Genomic DNA, 20711 nt, shown 5'->3' with positions numbered 1-20711 from the left:
ACCTGAGACGTCACAGCTTTTTATAACCTGATCATAAACACTATGACTAAAATACACAACATTTTAATTGCACCTTCCTTTTCGAACAAAACATTCCTATTAATTATGAACTGAATCAGTGACACTAGGACATAAATCTGACTAAGGATAGGTGTGAGATGAAAAGCATTACACTTGAGATTTACAGCTTAATTACATTCAGGCACTGGAGAACTGCAGGGAATTTAGAGAGTGAGGCAGAAAACTTGATTAAAACAGAGGTTTTATGAAACAACTCAAAAAGGGCTTTGATTATTTTATCCAGAAAACTACAAACATCTAAATGTAATAAAAATGAATGATGGCACAAATAATACACAACTCATCTCTTTGACTGTGATTCAGCTGATTTCAAGTCTTCATTTTCAGATCAGCTCTTAGCTCACACCTTACTAGACTCAGAGCCTCCATGTTGATTTATTTGGATTCTAAATATGTTTTTGTCAAATAACTAATTTCTTTTTTTAATTGGTCAGAATAGTTCATTAAAAAATGTAGTTTCAATGTCAGCTAAATTCTAGGCAGTCGTCCTATGAAGCAAGTGAAAGGTGAAGTACGCCACAGTAAACTCTGGATTATACTGTGCTACCATAACAACATCAACTGTCATAATAACTGTCATTTTGTGTGCTATAGAGGAACAACTGTGTTATTCTAAAGCCACAGGGGTCAAGGGATGTGAACCACCTGTGTATAACAGCACTTTAGCGTGTAGGAATGAGCAGAACATGCTGATTGTGTTTTGAGTTTAAGCCCTTGTCTGGTTATTAGAATACGTATGAGACATCTTCTCAAATGTCATTACCTCCCCGTGAACATGTGTTGTTTGGCTTTTGGACCAGATTCATGTAAAACTAAAATACCCAAAATGTCTAAGCATGGTAACAGACTTGCTCTGTTCTGGTGCAGGTTCAAACTATTTCACATAAGACAATAGCTCCAGCTGTTTAAATAAAAACAAAGGATCTCCTGCCTCAGTATGTAGACATGCAGCTGTCTTCCATAATATGATGAATGATGTTGAACACAAACTGTTTCACACTTTAACACGCCAGCAGCATTTTTCTGAATCCCTAAAATCGGTTAAAACCTTTTTTTTTCCCCCTCAAACAATCTGCATTAGAGCATGAAGCAATTTTACCGCAGCAAAAATGTAGTTTTTATATGTCCAATGTGCACTATCAGAAAAATTAAATTTTTTTAACCACTGAAATGGAAGATTGACCCTGACAGGTAATTTTTCTGCATTATTTCCAGTGACTTAGGTCGGGTTTTTTTTTTTTTTTTTTTTTTAAAAAGCTTAGCTGATAGTTCAGTGGCTTTATCAAAACAATTGAGGGATCAACACGTGACTGGCCATCTTCCAAATTCATGGACCTAAGTATCCACTTAGTCATCTCTTCTGTCTTCTATTCAAATCCCATACTCAGTAAGTCTAGAGTTCCTAAAAGTTTTGAGGACAAAGTGTTACTTGAAGGATCCAAAATTGCCAATTAAATGATGCAAATAAACCTCAAACACTCTCCATTAATTAAACGATACATAAAGACTGTGGAGATGCGTCTCATTGAAACTGTTCGTTCTCGGCCCATGAACCTGTAGGATTTGTTAATCTCATTGTTTGGTTGTTTCATTTGTTTAGATTATAGCCTTACTTTTGTGCTTTAACAATCATTAGCGAGAGGGTTAATGAATTTGTTGAGACCAAGTATTTGAAGTGATTTTTCCTCCATCACCATCACATGTCAAAGAACTAAACACGCTTTGCATAATTTAAGCCAATAACAATGCATATATTTCCTGCTACAATTATTGCATCTGGTAACTTATATAGAGAGCTGCTAATACCCATAATGGGAAGCTCTGTTTTAAATATGTAGTAAAATTAGCTCACTATTGTAATGAATATGAGGCGAGATGTGGATTGAAAATTTAACAAATCTATCTTAAATATAAGTTATTCATCTTGCAGTGTGCAGTGTGAGATTTAAAGTCATCCTGCAGAGCAGTTTAAAACTATGAAGGGCTGTTAGTATTTCTGCCAGTTCAGGGTGTGTATTTAAGGAAAAATAAATGGTAAAGAGTTGCTTTTAAATGAGAACACAATACTAAAAACGAATTATAGTCTCTATAATTAAAATTACATCACAGTTGATTTTTAATAGTTTTTACAGCTCTGCAAATAAGATTCAGAAATTCTAAAACAATGCCACAAATGCTAAATTTAATAACTTACTACAGTTACTTCATTACATAATACCTTACTTATTCAATCACTTATCAACACATTCAGCATTTAACCTTTTATTGGGCAAGTGACTATTTTTGATCCCTTCATTTTCTTTCATATTCAAAATAAAATTATTTTTGTTTTTGTTAATGTAACAACAGAATGGAGGTCTTGGTACATACCAGAAGGAAAATTTAAGGTTAAAATTTCTAATTTCGAGGTATTTCATTGAGTGCCCTATAAAGGGTTAAACTAAGTTAACTTGAACATTAAATTTTCAGAAGCTCTCACCTACCAGTACTTGTCATATTTATTTTTATCTTTGACACATCAGTGGTTATGATATTATAAGTATAATTATAGCCACACCTCCATCATGGGATTTTGTTGCAATTTAAAGAGCACTGCATATGGTATTATGATACATATGGTGACACATAAGCATTCTGACAACTTTTCTATCACTTGCACTACAATTGACTTAAAAAAATCTATAGTGAAACTAAAACATGAACACGGTCCTGAACATCATTTGTTACAATAAACCAATTACATTTACAAAACTAATGATTTTTAGAGCACAAAGAGGTACCAAAAGTTATTGGTAAGCTTAACAATTTAAACCTTTAAACCTTTTAAAGAAATTCGTCAAGGTGACTACATATTTACCTCTACCAAATGCTGGACCAGGACCTTAAAGGGTTAAAAATTATAATATGACTTTATTAAAGACCTGAGATGAGAAAATAATCCAGAGTGTATCAGAAAGGGTTAAAAGTTGTGACATAGGTTAAGAACCCCCTTCGTGCTGAAACTGACATGACAAGTTTTGATTGCTAGCAGACTTTCTGTTTAAGAACAGGGATAGGCAGCCAGGACAAATAGGATGTTAATATTTTTATTATTCTAGTTGAGTCCACCCACTTTCTGACTGTCAGAATTTAATCTTAAAAAAAAAAAAAAAAAAGATTATCTAGTGCATCCATTTATACTTGGGCCAGGAACATTATTTATTGTATGTTGTAACACTGTTTTGTGTAACCTGATATTACAGCACTTAACAAGCTTTTCACAAGTACCATAATCGTACCATAATCGTTCACAAGTACCATAATCATAGTGAGTGAGTTTTGAGGCAATGTTGCTTTTATAAACAGAGAAACTCAAAAGACAGCTACAAATTTCTCATCTCTTTTCAAAGCATCTGAATTATCTGCTCAGCTCATCAAGTTTAAAGTTGGCCTGCCTTTACAGTACATGTTCAGGTAAATGTTATCAGGTCAGACAGATAATCAGAACAGGGATGGAGTAGATGAGCTATGGCTTGTGTCAGGAATGAAGATGGGAATGCTCACAACAGTTAAGACTACCTGTGCCAGGGTCATTCTCATGGCACTGACGGGCGACGGCTCAATGTCCACCAACTGCTGCACCGAGCTCAGAGTCTGCCGCGCAAATGTACAGACGGATAGGAGGCATCCACACACCCAAGAGCAGGCAGTGCAAAAACACACACACAAATACAAGGAGGGGTTAATGGGGAAAAAGTGTTGGGAAAAGTGTTAGCAAAGATTGAACAGGAACAGGAAGACATAAGGAAGAAGTAGAACATTTATACACAGAAAAATGTTAAAAGTAGCAGCAAAAGGAAAACGATCAGAGAGGGAAAAGAAGCTGAGAAGAGAGATGAAGATAGAATCAAGAAAGCACAAAATGACTCATACACAGGAGAAAAGGAAAGTTTCCCTACAGAGGAATTAGGAAGTGTGCCCACTAAGACATTTCTTTCTAAGTCTAAAACAGTTAACAAGTCTCCAGAGGAGTTGGAAGGCACAATTCCAACTGTTCTACTGTGATCACACAGACTCTGATCATATGACAATAATCTTAAATATTTCAAGCACTCAGCAGCTGGCTGAGTTTAAAACATTTTTAGTTGAGCTCTAGTGAGAGACAAAAGATTCAAAGACTAGAAAGATAAGTTCCCAGTGGACACACATCTTTGGCACTGGCAATCAAAATTAGAACACAGAGCTGATTCATGCCACTGTTATGTCGTCACCAGACACTAGTTAAGCAAACTATTTCATCTTGAAATGTTAACGGGAAGAAATGTCCAAAAGCAGGATAAAAAAGACCAAAACATTTCTCGAGAGAGTAAGAATGATCAGAGCTTTTGCTCAGTTTGGAAACCTCTCAGGTCCCGAAGTTTCAATGTGGTTGTCTAAATGAATTAATGAAGAATAAAGTGAGATTTTTTTTTCCAGGAATTCAGCTGGCTATGATTAGCTAAGGATTATACCCACAGATCACTACAATACTGGAGTATAAGAAGGATATAAGGAGAGAACATCCAGCATGCAGAAATACTGGTGGATGCCTACGTTTAAGCGTGTGTGAGTGCCTGTTTGGCAGGAGAGAGATAGTGTCTGTCAGTGAACAGATCCATATGCAAACAATCCATGGACTTTTAACAAACTCGAACACTGCTGCATGGGTATCTACTCTAATACAGCACAGGTGTGTAGAGGTGTCCGAGCCTTACCGTATCACATTCGCTGGGCTGGAACTGGAAGTCGTGTGCTTTGTGAAACACGGGATTCTCCTGCATAAACAACTGCTGATTGAACTCTTGTATTATCTGAGAGAGAAACAGAACAGAAATAATTAATCCTGAACATTTGCAGATAAACTTGCTGGTTGAAAAACTCTGTGTTGGAACCTATCTTAACCTCAGTGAATCCACGCTGACTGCATCTGTAACTCACCATGAAGGAAACATACGTTTTTACAAAAACAGTTTGAATCAACAGACGGTGAGTGTTTTATATTCATACAAGAAATTTGGATTTGATTGTGACATATATTTTGGTTAAAAAAAACTTGAAACGAGGAGCATGCTCAGGGCAAAAGTAAAAACTGCAGTTCTACAGTTTTATAGATATTTTTGACAAGGGTTGCATCTGAGAATGAAAATATCTATCAAAATCACTCTGGACTTCTCTATGTTTTAGAAAGTACATGCATGCCTACAGGCAGCTTTAAGAAACCAGTCCCATAGTGTAAAACAGGTAAACAGTGGTATGTTACAGTATACTGAGACTTATGCAAGCTTTGGTAATAAAAAAAAAACAAAACATGTGCTGTTTGGTTTGCGTATGCAATATTTATTTATCTATAAATTCAAGTGGAGGTAGTCTGTCAGTGTACATAGAAGTAAAACAAATATATATTTAGAAAAAAGTTCAAATGTGATTCTCTTAGACATTATAAGTCAAACACCCAACTTTCCTTTTTAAAAAGCTAGAAACCCAAATTGTAAATATGTCTTATTCTATTCTATTCCATTCTATTCTAGTCTAGTCTAGTCTAGTCTATTCTAGTCTATTCTATACTACAATCATTTAGCAGACACTTCTATCCAAAGTGACTTACATATGAGTGAGAACAACACAAGCACAAAATCAAACCGTAGAGGACATTGTAGGAAGGTGCACGTCCAGTTGGACGCATGTCCTTACATGAAGTGCTGCAGGCTTTTTTTAATGTTTTTTCTCCCTTCCCACCGCATAATATTCAATTAAATTCAATTCAGCTTTATTTGTATCACGCCACTTCACAACAATGTTGTCACAGGGCATAAATACAAAGGGTTAAAATACAAAGAATTAATACCAAATTGTTTGTTGCAAAGAACTGGGCTAAGTTCACCAACTTTCCAATAAATATAGCTATACTAAGTGTTGAAGTGCTCTTTGAAGAGCTGAGTCTTCAACTTGCTCTTAAAAGTAGACAAGGACTCTGCAGAGCGGACAGAGTTTAGGAGATCATTCCACCATCGTGGCACAACAGAGGAAAAGCGTCTGGTTAGTGATTCCCATGTATTGGTGGTAACACGAGGCGTCTTTCACTGGTGGAACGTAGCTGTCAAGAAGGAGTGTAGGTCTGGATTAGGGAGTGAAGGTAGACAGGAGCCATTTGAGTTATTGTTTAGTAAGTCAGAAGCAAAGCTTTGAATTTGATGTGTGCTGTGACCGGAAGCCAGTGTAGTGCGTTTAGCAGCTGAGTGACATGAGCTCCTTTGGGTTGGTTGAAAACCAGACACCCTTCTGCATTCTGGATCATCTGCAGAGGTTTAATAGAGCATGCAGGCAGACATGCCGGTAGGGAATTGCAGTAATCGATGAGTGAGATGACCAGAGCCTGAACCAAAAGCTGAGTCATGTGTTCTGTCAGGTACGATCTGATTCTCTTGATGTTGTAGAGAGTAAATCGGCAAGTACACGTAACCAAGGCAGTTTAATGCAATTCAATTATTCAATGCAATATAAACAAATAGAAGTTGCTAAATAAGCCATTTTATAAAACTACAAGGTTGTATTTCTTCAGAAACTACTTTCAAATTAGGAATAGCAGTCCGAGACCACGTTTGGCTCACCCTGGTAGATTTGTCCAAGAGGAACTGGTAGGTGTTGTGCGTCGCTTGGGATGCCTCTAGCTCGGTGCGGCACAGCGAAACAAGATAGTCTTTCACATGCTCATAGATTCTCCCATCCAAGGCCTGAGGAAAGACAAAGAGAAGAAAAATAAAGTCCCAGTGACAAAAAAAATTCAATTTAGTGTATTCATGGCCTTTTTTTTGTAACATTTCTTCATCGAGTGGTATAGCAACACTTATTTCTTCCCTGTTTCCTCCTTGTCAGTTTCATGGAGGTCAAGGAGTTGGTTCAATTTGTTGTAGGCATGTTCCATCCATCCATCCATCTTCTGCCGCTTATCCGGGGTCGGGTCGCGGGGGCAGCAGCCTAAGCAGGGAAGCCCAGACTTCCCTCTCCCCAGCCACATTTGCCAACTCTGCGGGGGGGATCCCGAGGCGTTCCCAGGCCAGCCGAGAGATGTAATCCCTCCAGCGTGTCCTGGGTCTTCCCCGGGGTCTCCTCCCCGAGGGACGTGCCTGGAACACCTCACCAGGGAGGCGTCCAGGAGGCATCCTGACCAGATGCCCGAGCCACCTCAACTGGTTCCTCTCGATGCGAAGGAGCAGCGGCTCTACTCTGAGCCCCTCCCGGATGACTGAGCTCCTCACCCTATCTCTAAGGGAGAGCCCGGCCACCCTGCGGAGGAAACTCATTTCAGCCGCCTGTATACGAGATCTCGTTCTTTCGGTCACGACCCACAGCTCATGACCATAGGTGAGGGTAGGAACGTAGATCGACTGGTAAATCGAGAGCTTCGCCTTCTGGCTCAGCTCCTTCTTCACCACGACAGACCGGCGCAGAGCCCGCATTACTGCAGACGCCGCACCGATCCGTCTGTCGATCTCACGCTCCATCCTTCCCTCACTCGTGAACAAGACCCCGAGATATTTAAACTCCTCCACTTGAGGCAGGACCTGACTCCCGACCCGGAGAGGGCAATCCACCCTATTCCGGCTGAGGACCATGGTCTCAGATTTTGAGGTGCTGATTCTCATCCCAGCCGCTTCACACTCGGCCGCGAATCGCTCAAGCGAGAGCTGGAGATCACGACCAGATGAAGCCAACAGGACCACGTCATCCGCAAAAAGCAGGGACCCAATCCTGAGGCCACCAAGTCGGATCCCCTCAACCCCTCGGCTGCGCCTAGAAATTCTGTCCATATAAGTTATGAACAGAATCGGTGATAAAGGGCAGCCTTGGCGGAGTCCAACCCTCACCGGAAACGAAGCCGACTTACTACCGGCAATGCGGACCAAGCTCTGACACCTGTCGTACAGGGACCGGACAGCTCGTACAAGGGGGTCCGGTACCCCATACTCCCGGAGTACCCCCCACAGGAGCCCCCGGGGGACACGGTCGAATGCCTTCTCCAGGTCCACAAAGCACATGTAGACTGGTTGGGCAAACTCCCATGCCCCCCCCCCAGGACCCCAGAGAGGGTATAGAGCTGGTCCACTGTTCCGCGACCAGAACGAAAACCACACTGCTCCTCCTCAATCCGGGATTCGACTATCCGGCGGACCCTCCTCTCCAGGACCCCTGAATAGACCTTACCAGGGAGGCTGAGGAGTGTGATTCCCCTGTAATTGGAACACACCCTCCGGTCCCCCTTCTTAAAAAGGGGGACCACCACCCCAGTCTGCCAATCCAGCAGTACTGCCCCCGATGTCCACGCGATGCTGCAGAGGCGTGTCAGCCAAGACAGCCCCACAGCATCCAGAGCCTTAAGGAACTCCAGGCGGATCTCATCCACCCCCGGGGCCTTGCCGCCAAGGAGCTTTTTGACCACCTCAGCGACTTCAGCCCCAGAGATAGGAGAGTCCACCCCTGAGTCCACCAGCTCTGCTCCCTCATGGGAAGACGTGTTGGTAGGATTGAGGAGGTCTTCGAAGTATTCCCTCCACCGACCCACAGCGTCCCGAGTTGAGGTCAGCAGCACCCCATCTCCACTGTACACAGTATTGATGGAGCACTGCTTCCCCCCCCCTGAGCCGCCGGATGGTGGACCAGAATCTCCTCGAAGCCGTCCGGAAGTCTTTCTCCATGGCCTCGCCGAACTCCTCCCATGCCCGAGTTTTTGCCTCGGCAACGGCCGAAGCCGCATGCCGCTTAGCCCGTCGGTACCCATCAGCTGCCTCCAGAGTCCCACAGGCCAAGAAGGCCCGATAGGACTCCTTCTTCAGCTTGATGGCATCCCTCACTGCTGGTGTCCACCAACGAGTCCTGGGATTACCGCCACGACAGGCACCAACGACCTTGCAGCCACAGCTCCGGCTGGCCGCCTCAGCAATAGAGGCACGGAACACAGCCCATTCGGACTCAATGTCCCCCGCCTCACCCGGGACATGTTCGAAGCTCTGCTGAAGGTGGGAGTTGAAGCTCGCTCTGACAGGGGACTCAGCCAGACGTTCCCAGCAGACCCTCACAACACGTTTGGGCCTGCCAGCTCTGACCGGCTTCCTCCCCCACCATCTGAGCCAACTCACCACCAGGTGGTGATCAGTTGATAGCTCCGCCCCCCTCTTCACCCGAGTGTCCAAGGCATGTGGCCGCAGGTCCGACGATACGACTACAAAGTCGATCATTGAACTGCGGCCCAGGGAATCCTGATGCCAGCTGTACATATGGACACTCTTATGTTGGAACATGGTGTTCGTTATGGACAATCCATGACGAGCACAGAAGTCCAATAACAAAACACCATTTGGGTTCAGAGGGGGGGGACCATGCCTCCCAATCACTCCCCTCCAGGTCTCACTGTCATTGCCCGGCCTGTGAAGGCCCGGCCACCAGACGCTCGCTCTCGTACCCCGCCTCCAGAGGGGGGTCCCGGTAACCCGCGTCCGGGCAAGGGAACATTCATGCCCAGGTTAGTCGTCATCATAGGGGTCTATGAGCCGTGCTTGGTCTGGTCCCTCCCCTAGACACCTGTTTGCCATGGGTGACCCTACCAGGGGCATAAAGCCCCCGACAACATAGCTGCTAGGATCTTCGGGACGCACAAACCCCTCCACCACGATAAGGTGACGGCTCAGGGAGTAGGCATGTGACCACGATAAGGTGACGGTTGTAGGCATGTTCTGAACATATTTTCAAGTGTCTAAGCCACAAACAGCCTTTTTTTTTATTCTACTAACACAATGATAAGTCTCTAAGAAAAATCAATAACATTTATACAGCAGTTTCCCTGTGTCACAGAGAGACCCAATTTATGTCACACAAGATGAAAAACACTTCAGCTGTGAGTGTCACAGTGCTTGACAGGAAAGACATACCTGCCCTCGGGTCAGAATGATAACAAGAAAATCTATTGAAGTTGAAATTAAAACTTGAACCTACTGTCCACCCACACACACCCACACACACGCACACACACGCACAGACATCGTCACCTCACACCTCTGAAAACATCTGTAAAGGCAGCTCTATTCACTAGACTGTACTTCCATTGTGTTTAAAGTTACAAGGGAGACATGAAAGCCAGATCCATAATAACTTTCATCAACATAAAGGCAATAATGTATGTTCTTACTAATTGGGAATACAGATGAGAAATGGTTTGAAATGCGATTAACTACATCAAAGAAAGCATTTGTTGATCCTAAATACATTTAAATACCAAAGGTTTAGCATGGCTGCCAGCAGTTTAATGAATTCTAATGCAAATATGATGTGTTTCCAATAAGAGATTTAATAAATTACACAAAACTGAGAGGAGGAGGCAGGAAAAGATTAAACACGGTAGGGCAAACAATGGGAGGCAAAAAAATGAGGCAGATGGCAGAAAGTCAAAGCAGGGACTGCAGCCAAGCAGATGTTTTTATTTGACAGCTGTCATTACCATTTCTGATGCACTGATATAAAGACATTTTAATGAAGTATGAAGCTCAAATAAACAGCTTTTCTACGGTGAACCTGAATAGCGCTGCCAAGCTTTGGGCCACACTGCCAAATGTACAAGTCAGACAGCGGGAAAGAGGGAGCGAGGCTAATGGAGAGGAGAAGGAGAGGAGGAAAGAGCGCTTGAAAAGGTATTAACAGCATTAGTGGCTAAAAACAAAAAGGAAGGACTGAAAAAATATGCGTGTATGAGAGATGGGTGTGTGTGTGTGTGTGTGTGTGTGTGTGTCTGTTCACAAAGAAGTGTTCTTTGGATAGACTTCTCACACAGCTGCAGGGGAAGGTGAAGGGGTTCAGATTCCAATTCAACAAAACAGAGACCACAGACTTGCACACTTCAACTCTCAAATATTCAGGCATGCATACACTCCTCCGGCCAAAGTACTTCACAAAAGCTCCGGCTCTCAGAAACCTGTGTACACCACACCAGCCAGGGGATCTTTCAGGTCATGTCAGATCTCTTTTCCCTTGACACACTAACACATGATCACGCAACAAAACAAAAAAAAAAACCCCAAAAAAACCTGTTTCTTAAATATCCACATAAACCCATAAATGTAGCATCTGCACACACAGACTTACAAAACAATGGGATATTGACAAGGAAATTCTGTCATTAAGGGTGTGTAGCTGGCTTACTCCTTTCTACATGTTCACTCATTATTCCGGCAATTTCCTCCTCCCCCTTTTCTCTCTTCCTTCCCTCCTTTTTTATCCATTTACGGTTGTGTTGAAATGAAGTGAGTCAGCTTCCAGAAAAAGCCCAGTTTCTGCACCATAGCCAGTGGGCGTGTGTGTTTGTGTGCATTTTAGCACTGAATGACTGCATCAGTCTGAACAACAAGTACAACACCATGGAGCAGACAGAAAGCAGAGGTGTAAATGTAAGTGTTCCTGTCTGGAGAGGGAGAGCAACTATGACTTCAGCGTCTAACAGCAGAGGGCGACGAGGAGCAGCTCATGTCCTCTCCCTACTGATGTTGCATTGACAAGGACAGAGGTGTTCACATATAACATATAAGTTACGACTGTAGCCTAGTACAATTCCCAGTTGAGCCAGTGTTTTAAAAAATAAGATTTGATCTAAACAAGGCTATCTGTTACAAGTCTCCTTATTTATCTTCCTATTCTATTATCTTTAAATTATCTTCTTCCAAAACAATTCATCATCTTCCTCTGTCTGGTTTAAAATTAACAGCAAGAGACTTGGCATTACCTCTGTAAAAAAAAAAAAGAGGTGATGGATTTTCACTGCAGTGGGATTAGCTGTCTAAAAGATTTCTGGATGGTAAAATTTAGCACCACATATCCCAGTTTCCACTAAATCTCAAATATCCTATAGTCACATCAAATGAAGTGTCCACAGGATATAATGCACCGTTTTCTCTGTAATATCTCAGAAGCACAATTTCTTCGCTGGGAAAAGAATTCTGACTTTGATGTGGCGCCGATTTTTTTCGTTATCTGTAAAGACCTGTAAACACCACAAATAAAACTGCAGAGGAGGGAGAGAGGATGAACAGCTTGCTTCCCTCCAGCAGTGTCCCTCATTCTCCTTGTGTATTTGCATGCACATATTTGTGTACATGCATATTTCCCTGCAGTTCTGTCCTTCTGTCAAGAGGAGCCAGAGATCTATTATTCAGAATGGCCCCATAGTACATATACTCACGCATGCCTTAGGCAGAGTATGTCAGAAACAAGAAGGCCGGGGAAAAGATACTGGACATGAAACCTTGAAAAAGAACAATAAACACAAACAACTTCCCTTGGCCATAGAAATATAGAGAAAGGTCTTGAGGAATTTTTCTTGTATGTTTTGATCATTCCTTATTACTGCTCATCTAAATGACATGTTCTTTACCTTTAAATTCAAAAAGGTGTTTTCATCTCATAATAAATATTCTTTTTGTTTTTAAAAAACAGCAAAAACCATCAAGAGCAGCATAAAAACAAGATTCTGGTATCAGCATCCCCAAAGCCCATTAAAGACAAAGATGGATGCATAAGCAGAAGAGAAAAACACCAAAGAGAAACAAATGGAAGGTTTGGATATAAAAGATGAGAATTGCCCCTCATTGGCTTGTGGACTAATGTTTGAAAGCAGTGTGCTCAGTTGGCGTAGACTATCATTCTCCTTAGAAAATGGACAACATTTTACCAAAGACTTGAAGTACAAAGTAAGGTCAGGCTGTAAAACTTCTCTCCAGTCTTCTTTTTGCAATGACTGCTGGCCATTAGAAGAAATGCAGATTTAATGCATCTCAACAGTGACTTCATTTTTCAGCCTTGAAGGCTAAGTCCATCTGTTGTGTGCAGCATGTGAGGAAGAGGCATAAAGAAAGATGCCTCACACTGGTTTTCTGTTTGTTTTACTTTAATTCTTAGTATGTGACTAACTTCCTGGTTTAGACACTTCAGCGTATTCAGAACAGTAAAGCTGCATGTGCAAATTTACTCAGATACTTTAATGCAAATGTCTCCCTGCATGTGTCAACTCCTAAATCAGTCACATCTGAGAGTGATGACTGCTGGGATGAAGAAAGTACTTCACGCGCGTGTGCATGTAAGCCAGTATGTGAGATGGAGGTGTTTGCACAACACATTTGAAAAGATTACATCACTCAAATCAGAACAGCTAAAAAGTGTCTGTTTGCATACATGATACACTTTCATGATATAAAGGTCTGTATATAAATCTGTGTTTTTAAAAGCCTATTATACTTATAATAATTATTAATGTAGTTAGATTTTTTCTGTATTAAAGCACTAGATTAGTAGCACAACTGAAGCCGCATACTGGATGAAATGTGCAAAAATTGAATTAAAATAAAAATGGGCATAAATAATATTTTTTCAGATACAATGTTGTACATTTTATAACATGATATATTGCAAAGAGTGAAGTACATGCCAAATCAGTCATTTGATAAAACTTCTCATTAGAATGGCTCATTATTCAGGATTTATTTGCTCTCACAGAAGTCCCTTATTAGTCATACATCCATGAAGTCCAGCAACTTTTTGAAGACTCAAAACTGTGAAATTGTTACCTTTTTAGAGAGATATTTCATCTCCAACCAGTCTTCTGATATAAAATACAAGTTCGACTGCGTTCACTCTTACAAGAAACTTTAATACTAAATTCAGCTGTAATTTAAAAAGCCTTCATTTCAAAATGGAACCAGAAATGTTTCCCATTTCTCGAAAAAAACTTGTTTGCGGTATTTTCCATTTTAGGTTCTTAAGTCCATACTTGCTGAATTAAGAAAATGTTGGTACAGCATTACAAACTCAATGTCTGCCATTTTCTAAAGGCTGAATTTCAGTGCTCTCAGCTTATTTGGCTTAATTTTCCTTTTTCTGTAAGTACCTGTATGCAGTGCAGTAGATCTGTGTGGTAGTAGCGGTCATGGTGAGCGTTGGCAGCAGCTAGTGTTAGCAAATAGTCGTTCCTGGCCTGTGTTGCCTTGGAGTTACAGTCACTTCTTTTCGCTTTCAACTAAAAGGATAAAAAAAAAAGACACATATCAGTGCATAACTCCACTGGATTAGTGACTAGTGACATGATACTTTTAGTTTTAGTTACCTTTATTTCTTGGCTAATAGATAAGTTTGTCTCTTGGTATAAAAGCTTGGTCATAATAGATGCTAACTTTCAGATTAACGTCCTCTTACCTTAACACTTGCTTTTTGTAAACTAATTCTTGACTGAAAAAGACCCAGTTTAGACCTGAAACAACAAGACAAGTAAACAAAGGAGTCACAAACAACTAATTGAAACAAACAAATAGAATCTTGTCAGAGCTTGCACTAATAAAAGAGGACTTTGGTTTCCTTTCTTGAGATTTCTACTGACATAATTATATTTAATTACATATATTTGATTAATGATTATAGGTAGAAATAAGAAACGGAACCATACATTTTTACAGCTTTGTAGCTCTGATCTCCCAGATCTGCTATTTCTAACTGTCCCCAGTTTTTTATATGATCAATGGTGAGATGAATGAAACCTGAATGCTGAAATAATGGATCCTATGTGAATGCATGCCATGTCATTATTTATTTATATTTTTACTCCACTCATTAAAAAAGGAATGCCTGTATTACTTGTCTTAAGTCCCATATATACAGACATAAAATGCTTTAGAGGTGTTTCATCAGGCAGGTTACAGATGTATCCTAAACTGATATAACAATACATTTTCCAACAAGGTGTGTAACAATATCTGTCACCTGCCTGTAAGTGAGAGTGCATCTGATGTGTTTCTACTTAGACTCCCCAGGTTTACACGTGAACTGTAGTTAAAAATATTAAATGTGTGAAGTGGCTCTACATTCACGTCAGTTTCTTCCTGTTTTGTCTTGTTTCTGGAAATGCCCAATGTTTTGCAAATATTTCTCCTGTACAACACGCACACACAACAACATAGTGTAATGCCACGGGGGCTGTGGAACTATTTCTGTAGCTGTGAACTTCTACTGAGTGATAGAGAACAAAAAAAGAGTTGACTGGCCAATCGATAGGAGAGCTAACCAGAGCCGAGGATTCAGTGAAGTGAAAATGTCACTATAGCGACCGCTACCAAGGGATAGCAGAAACACAACACTCATCAGCATTCATTAAAAATGTGGAACTAACTGTGAAACCACCCAACTCAGCTGGCAGTCTGATGAGGAAACCTCTTGATCCCTTCCCATTCCAGGAAACTTTGCCTAATATTCCCATCCATGGATTACCCAAAGCAAACTTTCTGTTCAACAACCACACAAAGCAAACTTTATTTTGGTTTCTTTTCAAAGCCCTAAACTGTCAAAAACCAATAAGTGTTGTTGAGACTAAGTTACATGTTTCTGAATGCGCTGAAAACATTTATTTTGTATGTTCAGTTTTTTTTTTTTTTAAAAACACATTCCTGTGGAGGATTGTGGTTGTCATCTATGGATTATAAAAGCACATTCAGAATGCAGCCTGGTATAATTTTATAATCAAAATGTGATAAGAAGCGCAAAATATAAAGTTACAATACATGTTGGGGGTTTTTTTTTACCGTGTCCTGGCTCTTTCTAAGAACTCTTGCTGGCCATTAAAGCCTGTGAATCAAGGTCAATCAAGGTCCATCAAGATCTAACAATTCTGCAAGCTGCAAGCTTTGCTCATATACTGGAGAAACTTTGAATGAAATAGATGTCAGAGTCCTTGTTATTTGAAAGCGGTCAGGTGTTGATCAGTTTGCCCATAAGCTTATTAATGATCTCAGTTTTCCAACAATACGGTGTTCTGATTGACTTTTACTGATAGTGACCGTATTTTTAGTCACAACAATTTTATAATTAACACCATTGTTCCTACGAACTTACTTGGCTTCAATGTCAGCCTTCTCACGTACAGCATGGGCAACCTGCTCGCAGTCGTAGTACTTTTTCTTTGCTTTTGCCAACTCCTTCACTGACTCCTGCAGCTCTGCTTGAATGCCACTCAACTGATCAATGGTCTGTGAAGGGGAAAGAAGAAAACAGATGAGTTGTTAAGAGAATACCAACATGAGTCATGTCAACTCATCTTCAGCACATGGAACAAGGATCTAGAACAAAGATTGCTCCAGGAAAGCATGAGTAACTTCCATTGTCCACTCATGCACTCACCTTTTTTAGTTGCTGCTCCTTGTAGAGTCTAACAGTCTTCGCAGGCTCTGATACTTGACTCTTGTAGTTGTCACATACATTGAGCCTGGACTGGCTCACCTGAACTGTACCCTCCAAGTAGGCCCTCCATACTGCATAAACATTCCTAGTTGGAGTGAAAGAGCACAAACAGTTTTGAATGGTTTCTTATCCTCATAAACTTGCACTCTCAGGGTAAAGAGAGCTGAGTTTTGAAATGATCTCCCTCCCTGTGTCATTGCCAAACACTTTTTAATGCCCACACTGTACAAGAATTGTACAGAAATACAGCAGTTTCTAGAGCTTATTTATGATTGTCACAATAAGTTGGATCCAACTGAAAGTTTTATATTGCAATACACCAGTGAACCACGATTGTGCTGAAAACCTTATTATTATTCCTTTTTATTTATTTGTTTATTATGATGAGGAGTGAGTGTGTGCGTGAGTGGTTGTTTGTCTCTGTGTGGCCCTGCGATGGATTGGCGAGCTGTCCAGGGTGTACCCTGCCTTTCGCCCAAAGACTCCTGGGATAGGCTTCAGCTTCCCTTAATTGGACTAAGCAGTTAGGATAATGAATGAATGAATGAATGAATTATGATGAGGAATCCAGCATAGGATAGATGCAGCTTCCTGTCTAAACAGAACAGCTGAATGTGCAGGCAATTTTTGATGAGGCAAGTATACAAAGCCGATGCAAATACTTATGTCTGTGTCACATATGGCAGCTTATACCTACACGTACCTGTAGTCTGTTCTCTGGTCATCGGGACTGATTCCAGGCCAATCTCTCTTAAGGTACTGACTTGCTAATTTCTGCAGAGCCTGAAAGCACAAGAGCAGACATGATGCATTTAATGAAAGCCAGGTAAAACCTGTTTTCTACCAGCAAATCATTGTCAAATTACTGGAGAGGATGGTTTTGAAGCTAGAAAACATAAATATTTCCCAACGAATTCAAAGAAAAACCCTGTACAATGCAATTTAGGTTAGTGTGAGACATTTGTTACAGGGCTGACAATGAGTCAGCTTATTTAAAATGTGCTCTGTCCTACTTACACTTATTTTGCTCTAAGCATAAGAAACACAACTGAATATTTGACCTAGATGGACATCGGTTGAAGAGTGCAAATGTAATGTAAGAAATGAGAAAGAGGGTTCTATTTCACATTGAGAAATCAGCCAAAACATTTAATTCACAACAAGACAAGTCATTAGTTATGTTGTTTTAAATGGAGCATGATAAGCTGAAGGCACACAACCAAGAGGCCAAAGCTTTGATCAGGTGACCACATTCTCAACCTGATCAAACATCTATGGAATGATTCAGAAAAAGAAAGATCGACAGAGACCTTGCACTGCAGCCTATGGCACTTAAAGGTGTCCCTGTGTTCAAACAGATCAAAGCTTGAAGTGTGACGGAAGCCTAACATTATGTAGGTGGTTTTAATGCCGCAGCTGGCCTGCAAACAGCACGTTTCACAGTTTACTTTGAGAGTTGCAAGAGGAAGGAGATCTCCTCTGTGCTCATTTCATGTAGTGTCCTGCGTCCATTCTTTAAACTTTACTAGAATTAGAATCCTTTGTCAAGGAGGTTCTATTATCGTTTATCTGTCTGTCTGTCTCTGTCTGCAACTTAATGCAAAAACTACTTTGCAAATTTTTGTGATTTTTTTTCTGGGAATGGATTTTGGTCAAACTTAGATTCCCTTCAATTTTGGGGGTGATCTGGAAGGAATTGTGGACACAGTCATTTTTTAAAGGGATTCTGCATAATATGGGTAAAAAAAAGAGCTTTGCGGAAGTCTGCACTCTCTCTTTTTCTAGTTTCCACTTGCTCCCCACACTAGTTTGGTTTGAACAGTCATTCTTTCTGATTCAAACAGAAACCAAAAATGTCTGATTTAGTCCTGAGTAATAGTTCTGTGTCAACAACAGTGAATCCCCAGTCAGCTTCAGTGTGTACGAGCAGAATCCTAAAGCCTGCAAAGAAAAGTAACCTACATCTTCCAGACTGGGTCACTGTGTCAGCAGCGACAACTCAGAGACACTCTGCCCTTGTCTTCCTGTGTGTATGTGTGTACCAGTGGGTAGGGGGAAAATCCTTTTTAATAAAACAGCTGACAAAGCAGAACTGCTAGTACAACAACACAATTAGGACTAATTGATCTTGGGGTTGAAGATAGCCTAGGAAACACTCTTCCCACACGCTTTCAGATAAGCATGTAAGTGTGCTCTCCTTTCCAGTTTACAAATGTCCTTGCCTTTCTCAAAATCCTTGGCCCACCACTGTCTCTATCTCTCACACTCCATCCCAAAGGCCTTTCTTTTCAGTTGTTACATTGTGACAGCCCTCATCTCCATATTCTAAGGCTCACTGACTACTGCATAACCTTATGTAGATCCATATCTTCTTTTCTCCCCCTCTAGTATCTAGCAACTCAAACTTCTATTTGTCTGTCATCTTTGCCATTTGACCTTTCACAAATGGTGTCAGAGGGGATGAAATAAACCTCTAACAGACCTAGCAGTAAAAGGGCTATGGCCTGATAAGCAATGGCATTGACAAACCTAATTTCTTTAATAGAAGAAGAGTCAGATTTGTTCTGAAAAAGAAAAAAATTCCATTACCACGTAAGTATTGTCATGAGAGGAAACAACTTGGTAGAGGTTTAAATAAAAAGATAGGTTAAACACAGTACTTAAGGAATTCATTAGCAATCTTACAAGATGGATGGGATTGCTGATTTCTCAGATGGGTACAATAAACTACATAAAAAATGTAAGTGTTGCCATGGATGCTTTACCCCATGCAAATGCTACCAATATATTTAATAAGAGACAATTAAAGAATTGAAAAACCTTTTTTAAAATCCATTTGGGGGAAAGGGAAAGTAAACTTTGCTGTCATCAAAAGACAAAGGAGGTTTAGCTCCGCTACAATTTCACTACAAACACAGTTGTGTGGATTTATCATTGTCTGAAATTTAAGGAAGACCAGACTGAGTCATGGGGTTGTTGGGGAAATTCACAAGCAAAAAAAAAAACTCAATTTAAAGGCCGAGAAAACTTCAAATCTTCAATATACTGTGGGGACCTGGCAAGATAATAATAAAATTGCTGGACAGAAAGAGATGTTCACGTAATTTACACTGCTCAAATATTATAAGAACTCATATTAGCTATAATTGTATTTCTGTCAGCTGGAACTAAATATGAGGATTTAGCAGCTCTATATGTAAAGTCAACAAAAACCTCTACAAAAATGTGGAGACCTTAAGAAATTGAGCCTCAATTATATTACAGTTCAGCTGGCAATATAAAAACGGTTTCACTATCGATTCATTCAAATGTAGCAGAAAATCTAAGGTTTGAAACCTAGAGTCTGTCTATTAATCCCTAAATATGCATTTTCAAAGCTTTGAAACTTTCTAAGTGTTTACACATGAAAAACTGTGTGATGGTTCAACATCACCAATTTAAACTAGTTTTCTCTCCTGAGTATGAACTCATAATCTAATGTGCACATAGAAAACTTATATCATAAAATTATTGAATATGAAAGAGGCAGATGAGATAAAGCAGCAGATGTACATTTTTCTTCTTTCTGCTCCTTTTAGATGATTTCTGTCAGTTAAAGAAAATTGGCTATCAAGAAGAGATGTGTTTTCCACCATTTCACATTTTTCATATTGATTTGGTTTTATTTAATAGGTTAATTTAAACCCCATTTTTTCTAAGCTACAAAATAAGAAAAAAAGTGTTGCATTTGAAAGACAACTGGCACAAAAACTGTGCTGTCTACAGGACGAGGAATCTTGCTTGCTATAAAAACAGTCACCCTCTCTCTCTTTCTGACTGTCAAGGGAAGGGTGGGGTGGGTGTGGATGGTGTCAATGAGTGTTTCAGACTGTGAGAATTTTTGATAGAAATAAGTGAAACAAGAGTAGAGAAACAGAGAGAGAAATATTTGCAGCAAAAGGTTCCTGAGAATTTTTTAGCTCCCCCTTTTACTGATAAACTTGCACCACACAAATGCATAACAAACACTAAGAAACAATAGAACAAATAGGTGTTTAATGACAGCTATAAGTTTTTCAAACTAGTCTGGCCTTTAGTTTCTGACTTGATTTTTTAAATTGTGAACTTCAACCTAATAAATAAGTTGTCTCCAGGTATTACTCCAGAAAGCCAAACAGTTTTTAAAAGGCCTTCTGAGTATATTCTGATTAACGGTGACAGATAAATAGTTGTATATGAAATAGGCTTCAAATACATAGTAGTTGTTTTTAAATAAAGTAATTGAACTTAATCAGATCAAAAGTTGCATTTTATCTGTCTAAATATCTTTTAAATATGAAATTGAGTAATAAGGTGATGCAAAAGTGTACATATAG

The 20711-nt window shown here is 40.3% G+C and overlaps 1 protein-coding gene across 1 annotated transcript in view; it reads right to left on the bottom strand.

Moving 5' to 3' along the window:
* fchsd2 (FCH and double SH3 domains 2) overlaps positions 1-20711 on the bottom strand; it is a gene marked incomplete at its 5' end in the record, with an annotated part of 83678 nt that overhangs the window by 21408 nt on the left and 41559 nt on the right. The window contains 8 exons of the mRNA XM_079245883.1: positions 3640-3714; positions 4815-4910; positions 6708-6830; positions 14021-14149; positions 14326-14380; positions 16012-16145; positions 16297-16441; positions 17060-17139. Coding sequence (XP_079102009.1) covers positions 3640-3714; positions 4815-4910; positions 6708-6830; positions 14021-14149; positions 14326-14380; positions 16012-16145; positions 16297-16441; positions 17060-17139 — 837 coding nt within the window. The remainder of the gene's footprint in view (positions 1-3639; positions 3715-4814; positions 4911-6707; positions 6831-14020; positions 14150-14325; positions 14381-16011; positions 16146-16296; positions 16442-17059; positions 17140-20711) is intronic.

This window comes from Telmatherina bonti (genome assembly GCF_933228915.1).
Source record: "Telmatherina bonti genome assembly, chromosome: 9".
In the NCBI taxonomy this organism is placed as follows: Eukaryota; Metazoa; Chordata; class Actinopteri; order Atheriniformes; family Telmatherinidae; genus Telmatherina; species Telmatherina bonti.
The sequence above is the reverse complement of the archived record's forward strand: the minus strand, read 5'-3'. Positions and strand labels throughout refer to the sequence as shown.